This window comes from Macrotis lagotis, chromosome 8 (genome assembly GCF_037893015.1).
Source record: "Macrotis lagotis isolate mMagLag1 chromosome 8, bilby.v1.9.chrom.fasta, whole genome shotgun sequence".
Taxonomy (NCBI): Eukaryota; Metazoa; Chordata; class Mammalia; order Peramelemorphia; family Peramelidae; genus Macrotis; species Macrotis lagotis.
This window is the reverse complement of record NC_133665.1, coordinates 62,068,394-62,087,165: the sequence shown is the minus strand read 5'-3', so window position 1 is coordinate 62,087,165 and position 18,772 is coordinate 62,068,394. Positions and strand designations below refer to the sequence as shown.

The window sequence follows — 18,772 nt, the reverse complement described above, 5'->3', positions numbered from 1 at the left end:
CACATATATGCATAGGTATAAACAGAAGATTCATGGAATAAATACAAAATAAATAGTAGTGGTTATTAAAGTAGTTTGGAAGAAAGTTATTAGAAATTTGAAACTTCAGGAAAGGTTTCAGGTTTAAGTTGGAGTTTGAGCTGGTTCTTTGAAGAGAGGGACTTGATGAAATAGAGGTGGAGGAGGAAACTTCAGACATGAGAGACAGCAGTAGAAAGGAGATGGAGAGCTGTGTGAGGAACAGAGAGCAGTTTGGCTTCTATAAATGTGAAGGAAGGAGCTTAAGGTATCAAAAAAAAGACCTAGAAAAATAGATTGAGGTAAGACTTTTTTAAGGTTTTTTTAAGACAAATAGGGTTAAGTGACTTTCCCAAGGCCACACAGCTAGGTAATTATTAAGTGTCTGAGGTTGGATTTGAACTCAGGTACTCCTGACTCCAGGGCTGGTGTTCTATCCACTGTGCCACCTAGACACTCCTGAGGTAAAACTTTCAAGGGATAAAAGGCCAAAAGATGATATATTTTATCCTTGAGGCATTAGGGAACCATTGGAGTTTATTCAGGCCTACTCAGTTACACTGCAATTGTTAAAATGACAATTGTTAGACCTGCATTTAAGAAAAATCACTTTGATTGGGGTGGTAGATGGATTGGAGTAGAGACACTAACTTGGAGTCTCATATCTAAAGAGGGAAGGGAAAAAGAATTGACATAGCACCTGAACTAAGGTGGTAGCTGTTTGAGAGGCAAAAAACAGGTTGAAGATAAGTTGAGGGGGTAGAAATAGTGAGATTTGGCAAGTCATTGGATTGTAGGATGAAAAAAAATATCTTGATCATGAACAAACTTGAGAGACAGGAAGAACAGTGGAATGTAAATAGGGAAGTTAGGAAGATGAACAGATTTTGGGCAAAAGAGAAGTTCTATTTTAGACATTTTGAGTTCAGATATCTCTGAAATGTACAGTTTAAAATATCCAATAGGCACTAAACTAAACTGGAACTAAAGCTCAGAGGAGACATAGGATCCATAGACCTGGGAATCACCTCTAGAAGATGAAAATTAAATCCATGGAAGATGATGAAGTCACTGGAAGGATGGAGAAAGAAGAGGACAAAGCGGGGCAGAGGATAGCTGGGCAGAATTAGGGAATCACCCAATCTTGACTCTTTGGATTCACTATTCATTAGCACATGTTTTGGGCTTTTTTTCCCCAATCTCAAGTAAATTCTCAATCAGTCTTTTGGCTTTTTGGTGCTTCATTTATAATATTACATAATTCCTTATTTAACCATGCTTGATCTCCCATCAAAGGCAAACAGAAATATAAATGGGTTAATAAAACATTTACTAGAACATATCCAATTGTGAAGTTATCACAATTGGAATAATTCAACCTGACATACAAGCTACCCCCAAAATTCACAAAAGACAACCTCATTTATAACCTATATAATCTTTGGCTCATCAAATAGGATACAGGCTTATGTGAAATAAATCCAACTTGGGGGGCAGTTCCAAAAGGTCATAATTCTTCGGCTCATTCTGTCTCTTTTACTTTTGTAGGCAAAAGGGTTAGTTTCTATATAAACATTTCAGGTCATATTGCATATTGCTATGCTTTTTATTTCATCCCACATAAAATACAAAAAAAAAGACCCATAGTAGTTCCAAAACAATTATTAGAATTCTCTTTCAATGAGTTTCTCCCTCCCCCAAATCCTATACAATTCTCCTAGTACCTCTCTGTGCCATGGCTTGAATTCCCAATAGAAGGAAAATAAATTTAGTGTTTCTAGAGAGGCATCTCTCTTTGACATTCTTATAAGACCTACCTTCTTAGAAATTCATACAAGCATCAAGTCTTTGAGTACTACTTCAAGAATTTGGATTCCCTGAGAAGAAAAACACTCAATATTTTTGGAGAGGTAACCCCTTCCTTATTGAATCTTCACTAACTGAATTACTCATGATAACAGAAGAAGGCAAAGTTCAAGTTTTATTGCTCCCCAATTTCATAACAGTCTCTTGTTGCTTCCCACTTTCAGAGGTCAGATGTATAATCCTATTCTCCTTATGAAACTAGCAATGTCCAAGACCTCCCTATTCCTCTGAGAATGCTAGTTTCTAGAATTCTCAAGTTTGGAGATGGTAGACAGACAATTACAAGACTGAAATCCTGAATTCTTCAGCAACTAGAATCATCTTGGAGATTCCCTCTCTTCTATATGGATGAATGACCTACTCAACTCTGTCCCAAGGTTAAAGGGGTAGGGATGAGAAGATAGATCTGTGTATAATACCAGGTTTCTCTCCTTTCCAAGCCTCTAACTTGACTCATCTCTTCTGCTCTCTCTGTGTATGATCAGCTCTCAGGTTTTCTGTAAATGTCTTTTTAAAAAAAAATAGACCTAGTACAAAAGGGGAAGCTCCAATCTCTAGCATTCAGAGCTCAACATTTATACCAATCATCCAGCCAAGACAACCAATATCAGCAAGGCAATCAATTCATCCTTTAACATTGAACCTTAATCATCCATATTCAATGGAGTAGAATGGGTATTGTTGGTAAAACTCAGAATTCCTTAGGTTACACTATTGGGAAATCATGGTAAGATCTGAAGAGGAAGGATTTTTGGGTACGATGTAGGATGACAAAGGGTATCACTTGGGTCTGCATTCTAGTGAAGTCCTGCAGTGGTCTCTGGGAAGGTAGGTTTTGGGTTTAATGGATATGAATGGGCTTACAAATCCTGTGGATATATTCCAAACAAAGGCTCCCCACCATGTACAGTCATCATATTGATCAAGGAGCTTCTTTTTTTCCTTCAAATTCCAGTGGGGAAAGAGATCCCTTTGTTAGTTAAGAATACTTAGAAGATCTGAGTGACTTCTTGATGTAAAATTATAATAAAGTTAACCTAGTTTCTGGGGAAAATGAACTTATAATTAAGGTGTATCTTTCTGGAAACTATCTTTCAGTATGAGGTGATTGCATCAATATGTGGGTGGGTGTTATAGATGTGTGCTGTTATAAGGTCTTGCACATTGACTGATTTCAGGTAGAAAAAACAGCACAGTTCTGTCCTTGTGAATTTAGAATTGGCTGTGAGAAAGGGACAGGAATGTATGTTACTAAAAGTCAAGGGATAATTCCCTTTTATATTTGTATCTCCAGCACGTAAAATTGTGAGTGGCAAAAATAGGCACTCAATGAATGCTTGTTGAATTAAATCAAAATGGAAGAGAGAAACTGCAATAATAAATCAATTAGGATCCATAATGGTTGTGAGGACTACATGTTGTACTTTATTCACGTCAACCACATAGACACAGATACTGACAGACATGGGTGTTAGAGTTCATAGGAGATTTAGATCTTGGAATACAGAAAGTCAGATTTGGAAGAGACCTGGAAGCCCCATACATTCAACGCTCCTTTTCCAGGAGAGGAAACTGAAGATACAGTAATTTCTCAAATATAATATAGCAAATCAGTTCAAATTAGAACATTCTCTTAAACTGAAGCTAAAAATAAAATTTAAAACTGATTTTTTAAAAAAATCCAAACAATTCCAAGAGGCTTAGATCTCTTTTCCTTTGTTATAACTCAAAGCTATCTTATTTTAGTGAAAAGAAACAGCCAAAGACAAACTACCCTGCCAGTCTCTGCACAATAACGACAGGAAATTTTGGCGAGTTTTCCTCATTTTAGGGCCAGCTCCAGGCTTATTTTCTCCAAAAAGGGGGCTCTTTTATGACCTTTTCAATTCTTTCTTCAGCACTAATGAAAAGTCTGTAGTGCTTCAGGATCATGGGACTGAAGAAGATAAGTTAAAAAGAGAAGACTTTCCATCAAGTGTTTAAGGGATCATCTTGTGGATAAGGATTGGATTGTTCCCTTTGGTCCCAGAGGGCAGAACCACCAGAGATGAGGTGGATTTAAACTAGATAAATTGAAAAGTTTCCTAACAGCTAGAATTACACAAACATGGAACCGGCTGCTTGAGGAGGCATTGGGACCTCCCTCATTGCAAGTCTTCAAGCAAAGATCAGATGGGTCATTTGTTGGAAACATTGTAAAAAGAGATTCTTATTTGGGTTCAAGTGAACACTAACTGGTCTCTAAAGTCCCTCCCAACTCTAAAATTCTGTGACCTGAATCCAGGTCATCAGAATATCAATCCAGTACTTTTGTCCCCATTAGAGTATTCCTTAATTATTTCCTATGTGTGTGGAGAAGAGTAGCTATAAGAAGTATATAAATCTTTTATTTCCGTGGTGCCCAGAACCTATTGGGTACCTTCTTGATGGTTATTGAATGTTTGAATGGTAGCATCCTAGAATTGAAAAGGATCTTAGAGATCTTTTAATGCAAGCTCATTTGAACTCTAGGTCATTCAATTATAATCAACAAACTTTATAGTATATGTATATAAGTAATGTGATGCTAAGATGAAAAATGATACAATCTCTTCCTTTGAGGAGTCCCCATTACAAGCTCCTAGTTGGGAAGTAAGGTAAGCAGGGGGTGCGGATGGGGAGGAGGGATAGCAATAATGATATACCTACATAAAAGTATAATATGAGGTAAGAGAAAAATCTAGACAAAGTGTTCTATGAAAATGTAAAGAGAAGAAAATCACTTTTATTTGGGGGCATTATAAAGTGGCGGTTAAACTGAACTTTGAGGAAAAGAGGAGGATTTTGACAAGAGGGCTGAGAAAGGAGCTTATTCTAGGCCAGGGAAATCAAATGTATGAATTCACATAGATGAGGAAGCATATTCAAGAATTGCAACATAAAGAATTGCACATAAAACATGTGAAAGTGACCAAGAGAAATAAGGTGGAAAAGTAGGTGGTGGCCAGATTTTGGCAAGAATTTAGTACTAACTGATACAGTTTATACATTATTCAAGAAGTAATAGGTGACCAACAAAGGTTTTTGGGCAGGGAAATGGCATGGTTAGACCTATACAATGGGAAGCTATATGAAGGAGCACTAGGAGGGTATAGAGACTATTAGAACAGCTAAGATCTGATAAAGACAACCACTGGAGTCTAGTAACTAAACAGATGGCAATGTGAATGCAGAGAAGGGGACAAACAGAAGAGAAGCTGTGGAAATAAAACTGATAGTACCTGGCAAATAAGTGGATGCTGGGGGAGATGGGAGAAGGAATAATCAAAGATGATCCTATGATTTGGATTCCAAGATTCTGAGTCTAGGAGATCAGAAAGATGCTAGTGCCACCCAAGGAAATTGAAAAACCTGAAAAGTGAAGGTAGATCATGGAGCCTTTGCCTGACATTTAGAGGTGTATTTTTGTGGGGGAGGAGGAAGAAAGGGAGAAAGAATGAAAAGGATAGGAAATGTATATCAGTCTCAACTCTGCCTTTCTACAGTATGGATATATTCAACCTCAACTTCAATGCCTCTTGTGATGGAGAGACCCTTTCATCATGAGTCCAATTCCCTTTGGGATGGCTCTGATTGTTAGGAAGTCTTTCCTTGCAGTGATCCTACAATTGCCCAACATTCTATGTTCCTAATATGCCTCCCACTCCAGATATTAGAAAATAGAATATTAGAGATTGATTCAAATCCTCTCTGAGTCTCCGAGATATAGTATAATTTGCTGGTGTTCAATGTTCTAAAATTTCTTATAATTCTAACATTCTGTGTTTTCTGCTCTAAGATAGTAAGCTCTAACAGTCTATATTTTATGAGAGCAGATAAGATACCCAAATAGGGAGATCTAGAATTAGATCTTCCAGAAACTTTCCTAGGAATGAAGTCTGTAGTCCTTAAGCACTGACCAGCACTTGACCCAAAGACCATTAGAGAGTTTAGCCCCTGTAGTCCCTGTCAAACTGCTTTTATAAAAAGAAGGTATAAAAGGTAGCACCATGAATTTAATATACATCCATATACGTATGAATATACCCTTGGGTTCTGGTCTTAAATTATATATATTATTTATGTGTGTGTATTATATATAGAATATATCTTATTTATATTTACACACATAAACATACTTGTAGACATATATAATATATTATGCATACATATATAACAAATATGTATGTAGAAAGTTCTCCTTTATATAGGTATATATGTAACATGTATATATAATAATTTATATGTGTATATTTACATAAATGTAGATAATTTGTCAGATGTCTATGTAAACTGATAATGCAAATTTGTCCACAGAAGTGGGGAAAGAATGGAGGGATGCAGAGAGGGGTCTCATGCAGGTGGATGGGGGAGCAGCACATGATTTAAAGACATCTTAGATCTGGGGATGGAAAAATTAGAGCAAGAGGATGAACCATGGAGGGGGATGTTACTTGGGAGTCTGGCTGGAACTGAGAAGTATGTGTGTGTGTGTGAGGGACAGACATAAAGGTTGGATATAGACACAGGAAAGGATGGATAATACTTAGGGTCCAGGGACAGATGTGGTACCCTAATGGACAGAAGACAGACATACAAGGATGAACACAAGGGCAGGGGGGAAGAGCAAGGCAAATGCCAAGTCAGGCCCCCAATCCTGCAGAAGCAGGAACCTAATTCTGCTTTCATTTGGAGGTTTTATGGGGGGGCAGTTTTTCCTTTACATTGAATCCAAATTTGCCTTTCCTTCACTCATTTTCCAATACTCCTAAATCTACTCTATGGGGTATGGAAGGAAAAGACTAATCTTTCTTCCACATCCCCTTAAAATATATGAAGACAATGTTCAGATCTCCTCTCAGTTTTTTCTTTTTCAGGATAAACAGTCTCAATTATTTTACTGCTTTTCATTTGACATGATTTCTAATCCCTCTACTACTTTGATCATCCTTCTTTGAACATATTATTCTCTTTGATATTATTCTCTTTTTTGAGGGGTTGAGGAGGCCATCAAGGTTAAGTGATTGATCCAAGGTCACACAGTTAGACTAGATTCAAACTTAGGATCTCCTGACTCCAGGCAAGGAGTTCTATTCCCCAGAACCACCTGAATGTCTCCTCAATATTCTTTAAATGTAGTTAGCAGAACTAAACAAAATAGTCCAGAGGGCATCTGATTAGGGCTGAACACAGTGGGATCAGAACCTCCCTCCCAACAGGTCCCCATGGAACATTCCCAACCCACAAGAACACCTTAGAAGTGAGATCACTTACGATGTGGGTATCGGCTGTGGTGGCAGTCCAGTCGGAAGTCTTCATCCTCGGTCCCATCCCCCTTCTCATTCCTGAAAAAAAAGAATGTACCTGGTGTGAATGGATAAGCTCTTCTATTTGTCAATTACACTGGCCCTAACCTGCTTCTTCAGCTTTCTATCTCATATGATCATAGCTCCAGAAATAGATGGAATCTCAGGGACCATCTAGGAGTTCACAGAGACCCCTTGTTTAATCTGCTAAGTGCAGATAATACTTGCACTACTGCCTATCTGAAATGATTGTAGGCAAAGTACTTGGTGAATATGTATATATACAAATATGTATATCTTGTACACACAAACATACATTTTACATAGAGCAAGTTAGATGACTCAGTAGTTAGAGTACTGAACCAAAAGTCAAGAAGATCAGAGTTCAAATCTAGCCTCAGACACTTATTAGCTATGTGACTTGGGCAAGTTATTTAACCTGTGTTTGCCTTAATCTACTGGAGAAGGAAATGACAAACCTGTATCTTTGCCAGGGATGCAGTATTGGCATGCTTTGGTTCATCAACAATTGAATAACAAAATTCACATATGTATGTGTGTGTGTGTGTATATATATATATATATATATATATATATATATATATGTATATATGTGCATTTTATTTGTACATATAAATGAATTATTAATTAATTTAGCTGTTCTTTCATCACCCTGTGATAGCTGATAGCAATTTTGTTGCCTGAGCAATCCAGGCTAAACCTTCATGAAAACATGTGATGTAGATATTATCAATGTCTATTGCTTCTAGTCTCCCATTGGGCATGCCCTGGGCCATGCTCAATCACTGTTCTCATAAAAACCTTGGGAATCATCTTATCTGTAATATATAATAGACTTGAGTTGAGTTTAGTTCAGAAGAGGAGAGATAGAAGGGAATTCTGGGTGAGGAGTAATAGCAAAAAAGCACAAAAAAGTACAGTGGGAACTGTGAAGGAAGAGGAAAAGGAGGAAGAAGAAGGAGAAGTGTGTTGGAAGAGTATAGAGTTAGGGCTCATGCTTCTCACTCCTCCTTCCTGGTGCATGTATTCAGGGGAACTCTATCATTGCTATCAGACTAAATGCCTCAGTGAACATTGCTTGGCTTGGAGAGTAGTAGGAAAAAAACTGCAAATGAAGGGGTTGGACTAGACATTCCTCTGGAGTTCCTTCAACTTTTAAATCCATGCTCCTATGTCATTATATGACATCAGTTCCAAGTCTTCTTTCTGTATAAAAATCCCTCTTCATGCTACCACCCTAGTCCTGGCCTTCATCCTCTCTCATTTGGACTTTAAAAAACCACTATAATTGGTCTCACTGCTTCCTGTCTCGACCCATTTCTAATACATTCTCCACATAGCTACTAAGAAAATGGTCCAAAACCTTAAATCTGACCATGTCCCCCCCTTTGCTCAAAAACCCAATCTCCCTTTTGCTCCTAGGCTAAACTACACATTCTCCCTTACTGTTCTATTGGTTCAATCTAGTTTTATTTTTCGACATCCCATTTGGGGTTTCTTGGTAAAGATACTGGAATGGTTTGCACTGAGTGCTGTGACCTCACTGATGGCTTGGGCTTCTCAGAGTGCCATGACTGTACTGAGGGCTTGGGCTTCATGCTCGCTCAGTGCAACCTTGGCAGCCAAGATCCAGGAAATGGAAGCAGGCCTCCAGGCAGCTGAGACCTGAGTTCTCAGCTCACCAAAGGCATGGGAGTGGAGGGAGACATCCATGTTAGTCCCTTCCCTCAGACTGTCCCTGGAACAGGACTCTGGAGCTCTAACCACATTCAGATCCTGATCACAGTCTAGGCTCCCCATAGAGCAGGGACTCTCTCCTCACCCCCCCCCCCCCAGCCCCATGGAAGACAGGTATGCTTGTGGTCATTCACATACCAGAAGAGCAGTCAGAGCCTCATACACTGAGGTGCCTGTGGGGCTGTCCCAATAAAACTCAAAAGCTCAGGAAGCACCCCAAAATCAGGCACAGGCTGGGGAAATGAGTAAAAAGAAAAAAAAGGAACTGGGCCATTGACAATTACTTTGTTTGTGATCTCATGGAGGATCAAAATACTCAATCTGAAGATGAGAAAGCCCAAGCTTCTGCATCTAAGACTCCAAGGAATATAAAAGTTGGGCTCAGGCTATGATGGAACTCAAAAAAGATTTTGAAAATCAAGTAGAAGAAAAATTGGGGAAAGAAATGAGAGAGATGCAGGCAAAACATGAAAATGAAGTCAGCAGCTTAGTCAAGGAGATCCAAAAAATGCTGAAGAAAATAACATGTTAAAAACCAGCTTAGGTCAAATGGATAAAACAGTTCAAAAAGTTATTGAGGAGAAGAATGCTTTAAAAAGCAGAATTGACCAGATGGAAAAGTAGACAAGAAAGCTCTCTGAGGGAAACAAATCCTTCAGATGTAGAATGGAGCTAAAGGAAGCTGATGACTTTGTGATAAATCAAGACAAAATAGATCAAAACCAAAAGAATGAAAAATTAGAAGAAAATGTGAAATTTCTCATTGAAAAAAACAACTGATCTGAAAACAGATTCAGAAAAGATAATTTAAAAATCATGGGGATACCTGAAAGTCACAATCAGGAAAAAAGCCTTGACCTCATTTTTAAAGAATTCCTATAGGAAAATTGCCTTGATATTCTGAGAAAATCCACTGATCTCTCCCAGAAAGAGATCCAAAAATAAAACCATCCAGGAATATTATAGCCAAGTTCCAGAACTACCAAGTGAAAGAGAAAATATTACAAACTTCCAGAAGGACACAATTCAAATATTGTGGAGCTGCAGTCAGGATCACATAGGACTTAGCAGCAATTATATTAAGGACTCGTAAGACTTGGAATATAATATTCCAAAGGCAAAAGAGTGTGGAATGCAACCAAGAGTCAACTACCTAGCAAAATTGAACATCTTCCAGGGGAAAAGATGAGCTTTCAATGAAACAGGAAAATTTCAAATGTTCCTGTTGAAATGACCACAGCTGATCAGAAAGTTTGACCTTCAAGGACAGGACTCAAGTGAAGCCTAGAGAGTGGAGAAGGGTAAATAATGAGGGACCTAATGATGATGAACTGCATTTATTCCTTCATGGAAAAATGATACTGATAATACCCATATGAATTTTCTCATTTCATAGAGCAGGTAGAAGGAGCTTTTATAGATGAAACACAGGAGAGAGCTGAATTTGAAGATATATTGTAAAAATGGAGTGAATGGCTAAAATGGAAATGTACTGGGAGTAAGAGAAAGAAGAGGTGAAATAGGCTAAGATATTTCATGTAAAAGATTTTTTTTTGCAATGATATGGAAGGGGGGAAGGTGAGGGGAGGAATGAGGGAACATTCATTCTTATCAGAAATGGCTCATAGAGGAAACAGCATACACACTCAATAGGGTATAGATATCTAGAGAGAAAAAAGGAAAGAAGGGGGATGGAGGGCCTTGTAGGTATTAGAGGAGAGGGTAGATCATAGGAGAGAATAGTCAGATATAACACATTTTCTTTTTTACTTTTTTCAAGGTGCTGGGATTGGGTGGCCTGTCTGGGACCATGGGGCTGGGTGGTTGCTGGTTGCTGGGTCTCTAAGGTGGTATGTGGACTTGGGGCCTCTTAGCCCCAAGACCGGTGCTCTGTCTGCTGTGCCACTCAGTTACCCTATAGCACATTTTAGAAGAGGGACAGAGTGAAAGGAGAGAGAAAATATAAAAGATGGTAGTGGGGAGGAATGGATGGAGGGAATTACAATCAGCAACAGCAACTGTGGAAAACTATGGAAGTAACTTCTCTGATGGACTTATGATAAAGAATGTGATCCACTGGAGACAGAGCTGATGGTAACAGAACACAGACTGAAATACATTTTTTTCTCTTTTTTTTACTTTATTTCACATGAGGTTTTATAATTTTGTGGGAGAGGGTAATATGTTTACTCTTAAACAAGAATATTTTAGTAATGTGTAAATAAAAAAATAGATAAAAAATTTTTAAAAATTTTCAAAGAGAGTTAAAGCATGATGTAAGTGCTGTTTTTGAAAGATGGCTCTGGTGCTTAAGGATATAATGGAGAGAAAGAGACCAGTTATATCACTAATCTAATCAAGAGGTAATTAGTATGGGAGAGCTGTGAAGAATCTTAGGAGGCAAAAGGACTTGGTGAATGATAGGATGGAGGGAGAAATGGGGGGCTTTCAAGGGTTTCAATTCTGGGTGACTGAATAGGAGACTGGTAAAATCACTGACACAAATGGGAATGTTTGAGCAAGGAGCTATTTGGCAGCAGAATGAATTCAGTTTTAGATAAGGCCAAGTTTGAGGTGGATGACAGCAGGAGAAATGTCCAGCAGGCAGATATCGTCCAATTTAATTCCTTAGGGAGGCAACTGACATTTCTACTCTATTTGGCCTAGAAAAGTTTGTTATTTTTCTTTTTTTTTCATTCTAATTGTGAAACAGTGTAGTGGGTGAGGAGGCAGGTCAGTGTTTGAGCTTCAATTTGAAAGCTCACTAGTTGTGACTGAAAGGCTCTCAGTTTACACATCTGTGAGATAAGGACAACATTTGCACTGTTATCTTTTTTTTGGTGAGGAAAGTGCTTTGTAAATTCTGAAGTACCATAAAAATAGAGTTTCACATACTGAGTCAGAGAGAACCAGAGTCATGTTTCTAAAAGCAGAGGTTTTAAGCCAGAAGGGATCAAATCCAAACTCCTCATTTTAGAGATGTGAAAACAGACCCAGAGAGGATGAGTATCCAAACTCACGTAATTAGTAAGTGGCAGAGCCATCAAGATCACTTGTAAGCCCTCTTAAACAAAGGGCAAGGTGAAGTAGGTTTCTCTCTCTGTGAATTAATAAGGTTTAAAGGGGAAAATACCATAACTCTAGTGGAAGGAACATGAACTAGGATTAAGAAAATTTGGTTTCTGATCTTGACTATTGCTAAGTGCTTCTATGACCTTGAACAAATTGATTCTAAAATCTGGCCTCATCTTCATCATCTGCAAAGCGGGATGATTTGATTTGATCTCTCAGGTTCTTTCCAGTTCCAAATTCAATGATCCTGACAAAGTAAAGGACAGTAGTTGATATCTCTATTGCTTTGCAGTTAGGAAAAAACAACATTGGATCACTACTGGTAATTTTGGATTCTTCTTATGCAATGTAATTCCTCTTTTCCAGAACTCCTGACTTTAATAACTCAGAAAACAATAATGAAACAGAAGGAGGTTCAAAAAAGAGTAAATGAAATGACAATTGGAATGAAGGAGTCACTATGTAAGCAAATCTGGGAAAGATGAATAGTTTTCAATTTGGAAAGACAAAAACTTTTAAGTACTACTGATTAACATATACACTTCTCCTATTCCTATTTCTCTACCTGACCAGCCCAACTTATATGGTCAAAGGTCATTCTTACAATAGATCATAAGATTAAAGAATTTAGAGCTACAAGGGGCCTTAGATATCACCTAATTTAACCCTCTCTTTTTAAAAACAGATGTCACAAGAGTCACGTGGAACTTCTGGCCAAGATGGCAGAGAGAAGACAGGCACTCTGTTAAGTACTCCTGGTTCCCCCTCAAATATTATAGCATGAAAGAAACCTCTTAACAGAAATTAAATTGACAAAAACCCAGAAAGAGAAGCTAGGAAAACACTTACCAACAAGGTCTGTCTCAGGGGGACTGTGGGTGAACTGGAATGGAGATCAGAAGGCCAGCACAGGGTCAGCAGTGTGGGGGAAGGCAGAGAACCAGCCTTAGTCCCAGAGATTTTGGCGAGTAGTGGTCCAAGGACCAACTTTAGCTGCGGAATCTTTGGCCGGGGGAGAGGAGTGACAGGAGGGTGACTTCCAACACAGAGAGTTGCAGAGTATGCCTGGAAATCAACCAGCTGGGAAAGGGACCTAAGCTCCATACTTTTTGTGGAGCACTCTTCCAGAATGAATAGTAAACACCCCCTACCCCCACCCCCTCAGGCTCAGATGTGGACAACAGAGTTTACTCAGCTGAAAGGTAGTTTAATTCCCTCCACCAGGGCCCAGCCCATTGTTTAAGGTCAACTCAGACCCTACGGCTCAGGGCCTCAAACACTCCAGAGAGAGCAACCAGCACCCCCTACAAAGCCTCTAGGGTTTTCAAAAGCAAACCTCTGAGAGCCAGTCCCTCCCCCCACCAAAAACTGTTAGGAAAATGAAGAAAGGTCAGAGGAAAGGGGGAAACATGGAGAAATACTTAGCAGAAATAGAAATAGATTTTAATCTAGAGAGATGTAGCACTTCTGAGGAGAATATGAATTGATCTCCAGTCCAGAAAGACTTCCTTGAAGAAATCAGGAAGGGGGGGAGGCTAGGTGGTACAGTGGATAAAGCACCGGCCCGGCCCTGGGGTCAGGAGTACCTGGGTTCAAATCTGGCCTCAGACACTTAATAATTACCTAGTTGTGTCGCCTTGGGCAAGTCACTTAACCCCATTGTCTTGCAAAAAAAAACCCTTAAAAAAAGAAAGAATACATCAATACCCTCCTGAAAGAGATACTAAAATGAAAACACCAAGGAATGCTGTAGCCAAATTCCAGAACTATCAGACAAAAGAGAAAATCCTGCAAACAGCAAAAAAGAAACAATTTAAATGCCAAGGAGCCACACTTAGAATTATGCAGGACCTAGCTGCATCAACAATAAGGGATCCAAGATCCTGGAACCTGGAATAGGATATTACAAAGAGCAAGGGAGCTTGGAATGCAGCCAAGAATCCACTATCTCACAAAGCTGAGCCTTCTCTTCTAGGGGAAAGAAATGGACATTTAATGAAATGGAAGACTTCCAATATTTCCTGATGAAAAGACCAGAGCTAAATAGAAAATTTGGACATCAAGCAGGAGGCTCAAGAGAGACATGAAAAAGTTAAAAAAAGGGTAAAAAAAAACTGCTGTCCAATAAGGTGAAACTGACTCCATCTGTACCTGGGAGAAAGATTCTCATAATTGTATAGAGAGTATATATTTAGCCAAAAGTGGTGGACACTCATGACTTTTCTGTGACTCAGAATAATTTAAAAACAATACTTCCTTAAAAAGGGGAACAATAATGAGGTGGGAGGATGGAGGAGATTGAATGGGAATAAATTGCATTACTTTAAGATGTACAAAAGACCTATTGTAATAGAGGGGAAGAAGGGAGGAGGTGAAAACCACCTGAATCTTCATCTCAGCAGACTTGGCTTAAAGTTAATTTACACACACTCAGTTAAGAAACTTATCTTACCTTTCAAGCATTAAAAGGGGAAAAGGGGAGGGGGGAGAATAAGGGGAACTAACAGAAGAAGGGGAAAAGGGAAAGGAGAAAGAAAGCAGAGAGGGGTTGATATAGGAGGGTAAATGCAATGAAGGTGGTGGTATTCAGAAACAAAATACTGGGGAATATGGATAAAGGGAAAAAAGGGGAAAAATACAAACAGAGGGAAGATAGCATGGAGGGCAATAAAGAGTTACTAATTGTAATTTTGAATGTGAATGGGATGAACTCTCCCTTAAAACATAAGTGAATGGCAGAGTGGATTAAAAACCAGAATCCTACAATATGCTGCTTACAAGAAATTCATTTGAAGAAGAGAGATACATAAAGAGTAAATACAAAAGGTTGGAGAAAAATATATTTTGCTTTAGCTGAAGTTAAAAAAGCAGGGGTGGCAATCCTTATCTCATGCAAAGCAGCTGCAAAGAAGAGATAGCATTAAAAGACATAAGGAAGGAAACTATATCTTCCTAAAAGGTACTGACAATAATTTCAACACTAAATATGTATGCACCCAATGGAATAGCATCCAAAATCTTAGAGAAGTTGAAAGAACTACAGGAAGACATAGACAGCAAAACTCTAAAAGTGGGAGACCTCAACCTCCTGCTCTCAGATTTTGATAAATCTAATCATAAAATAAACAAGAAGGAAGTTAAGGTGGAACATAGATTTTTAGAAAACCTAGATATGATAGACTTATGGAGGAAATTGAATGGGGATAGAGAGGAATATACTTTTTTCCCTGCAATACATTGCACTTACACAAAAATTGACCATATACTAGGGCTTAAAAACCTAATGATCAATTGCAGAAAGGCAGAAATAGTGAATACATCTTTCTCAGATCATAATGCAATAAAAATCATATGCAATATTGGGCCATGGAGATATAGACCCAGAACTAATTGGAAAGTAAATAACCTCATTTTAAAGAATGAGTGGATCAAGCAATAAATTATAGAAAGAATTAATTATTTCATCCTAGATAATGACAATAATAAAACAATATAGCAAAAGCTATGGGATACACTCAAGGCAGCTGTCACATATATCTTTAAATGCTTACATGAGTAAATTAGAGAAAGGAAATAAATGAACTAAACATGCAACTAAAAAAATTAAAGAAAGAACAAATTAACCCCCTCAATTAAATACCAAATTAGAAATTCTAAAAATTAAAGGAGAAATTAATAAAATTGAGAGCAAGAAAACTATTGAACTAATAAATAAAACCAAGAGTTGGTTTTATGAAAAAAAAACAATAAAATTGATAAACCTCTGGTCAATTTTATTTAAAAAAAGAAAGAAGAAAACCAAATTGCTAGTATCACAAATGAAAAAAGTAAACCCACCACCAATGAGGAGGAAATTAAAGTAATAATTCAGAATTATTTTGCCCAACTCTATGCCAACAAATATGACAATCTAAGTAAAATGGACAAATATTTACAAAAATATAAGTTGTCCAGGTTAAATGAAGAGGAAATTAAAAACCTAAATAACCCTATCTCAGAAAAAGAAATTCAAAAAACCATTATTGAACACCCTAAGAAAACATCTCCAGGGCCAGATGGATTCACAAGTGAATTCTATCAAACATTTAAGGAACAATTTGCTCCAATTCTATATAAACTCTTTGGAAAAATAGGTGAGGATGGAACTCTGCCTAACTCTTTCTATGACACCAATATGGTGCTGATACTTAAACCAGGAAGAGTTAAACAGAGAAAGAAAATTATAGACCTATCTCCCTGATGAATATAGATGCAAAAATCTTAGCAAAATGATTACAACAAGTTATCACTAGTACAATCCATTATGGTCAAGTAGGATTTATTCCAGGAATGTGGGTTGGTTCAATATTAGGAAAACTGTTAGTATAATTAACTACATAAATAACAAACCTTTTAGAAATCATATGATTATATAAAAAGATGCTGAAAAACCTTTTGACAAAGTATTTTGACAAAATACAGCAGCCATTACTACTAAAAACACCAGAGAGTGTAGGAATAAATGAATTGTTCCTTAGAATAATAAGCAGTCTCTATCTGAAACCATCAACATGCATTATATGCAATTGAGATAGGCTAGAGGCATTCCCAATAAGATCAGGGGTGAAACAAGGATGCCCATTATCACCACTACTATTCAATTTCAGCAATAAGAGAAGAAAAAATTGAAGGAATTAGAATTAGGAAGGAAGAGACAAAACTTGCACTCTGCAGATGACATGATGGTATACCTAAAGAATCTCAAAAAATCATCTAAAAAACTACTAGAAATAATTAAATCCTCAATATTTCTTTATATGACTAGCAAGATACAGCAGAAAGAGCTAGAAGGAGAAATCCCATTCAACGTAAGCTCAGACAATATAAAATACCTGGGAGTCTAACCTGCTAAGGAAGACTCAAAAAAAGTTTTTGAAAACAATTACAAAACTTCTCATACAAATAAAATCAGATTTAAATAACTGGGCAAATATCAACTGCTCATGGATAGTTCAAGCTAATATAATAAAAATGACAATTCTATCAAAACTAAACTACTTTAGTGCCCTACCAATCAAAATTCCAAACAATTACTTTAATGAGTTAGAAAAAATTGTAATTAAATTCATATGGAGAAATAAAAAGTCAATAATTTCCAGGGATTCAATGAAAACAGTGCAAAAGAAGGTGGTTTAACCTTACTAGATCAAAACTTATATCATAAAGCATCAGTCATCAAAACTGTATGGTATTGGCTAAGGTGGAATAGACTAGGTGCAATAGCAGGAAATGATTATAGTAATCTGCTATTTAACAAACCCAAAGAGTTCAGCTATTGGGTTAAATACTCTCTCTTTGATAAAAAATTGTTGGGAAAATTGGAAGTTAGTATGGAAGAAAGGTGGATTAGATCAACACCTCACACCCTATAATAAGATAAGATCAAAATGGATACAGAGATGTAGTAAAATGGGAAACAATTTTTTCAATTAGTATTTCTGACAAAGGACTCATTTCTAAAATATGCAGAGAACTGAGTCAAATTTTCAAAAAGAACCCAAGCCATTCCGTAATTGATAAATGGTCAAAGGATATGCAAAGCAATTTACAGATGAGGAAATCACAGTGATCCTTAGTCATATCAAAAAATTGCTCTAAATCACTACTTATTAGAGAAATGCAAATTAAAGCATCTCTGAGGTGCTACCTCACACCTCTCAGACTGGCCAATATGACCAGAAATGACAATGATCAATGCTGTAAGGGATATGGGAATCTGGGCCATTAATGCATTGTTGGTGGAGCTATGAACTCATCCAACCTTTCTGGAGAGCAATTTGGAATTACACCCAAAGGGCAACAAAAATATGCATACCCTTTAATCCAGCAATGTCACTACTGGGTCTAAACCCTGAAAAGACTATGAAAAAGGTTTGTAAAAACATCACTCGTACAAAAATATTCATAGCAGCCCTGTTTGTTGTGGCAAAGAATTGGAAATTAAGTGAATGTTCTTCAATTGGGGAATAACTTAACAAACTGTGGTGTGTGTGTATACACACACACACACACACACACACACACACACACACACATATATATATATATGTCATACAACACTATTGCTCTATTAGAAATCAGAAGGGATGGGAATTCAGGGAAGTATGGAAGGATTTGCATGAACTGATGCTGAGCGAGATGAGCAGAAGCAGAAAAACATTATACACCCTAACAGCAACATGGGAGTGATGATCAATCTTGATGGAATTGCTCATTCCATCAGTGCAACAATCAGGGACAATTTTGGGCTATCTGCGATAGAGAATACCATCTGTATCCAGAGAAAGAATTGTGAAGTTTGAACAAAGACCAAAGACTATTACCTTCAATTTAGGGGGAAAAATATTATCTTATTATGCAATTTTTCTATCTCTCTTATACTTTATTTTTCTTCCTTAAGGCTATGATTTCTCTTTTATCACATTCAACTTAGATCAATATATACCATGGAAACAATGTAAAGACTAACAGACTGCCTTCTTGGGGGGTGGGAAGCAAGAATGGGGGAAAATTGTAAAACTCAAAATAAATAAAATCTTTCTTTTAAAAAATAAATGAGGTCAAGTGACTTGTCCAAGATCATGTGCCCAGAAAGAAAAAGACCCATATTCACAGGCAATAAAGATGAATAGCTACTTTTATTTTCCCTAAGGTCCTTACCTGAGATTAGAAGCTTAGCAGACAAGATGACCTCC

The 18,772-nt window shown here is 37.5% G+C and overlaps 1 protein-coding gene across 1 annotated transcript in view; it reads right to left on the bottom strand.

Annotated features, from left to right (window-relative positions):
• Positions 1-18,772, bottom strand: part of GSG1L (GSG1 like) — a 388,597-nt gene that overhangs the window by 8,837 nt on the left and 360,988 nt on the right. The window contains exon 6 of the mRNA XM_074196007.1: positions 7,177-7,247. Within this exon, the coding sequence (XP_074052108.1) occupies positions 7,177-7,247 (71 nt within the window). The remainder of the gene's footprint in view (positions 1-7,176; positions 7,248-18,772) is intronic.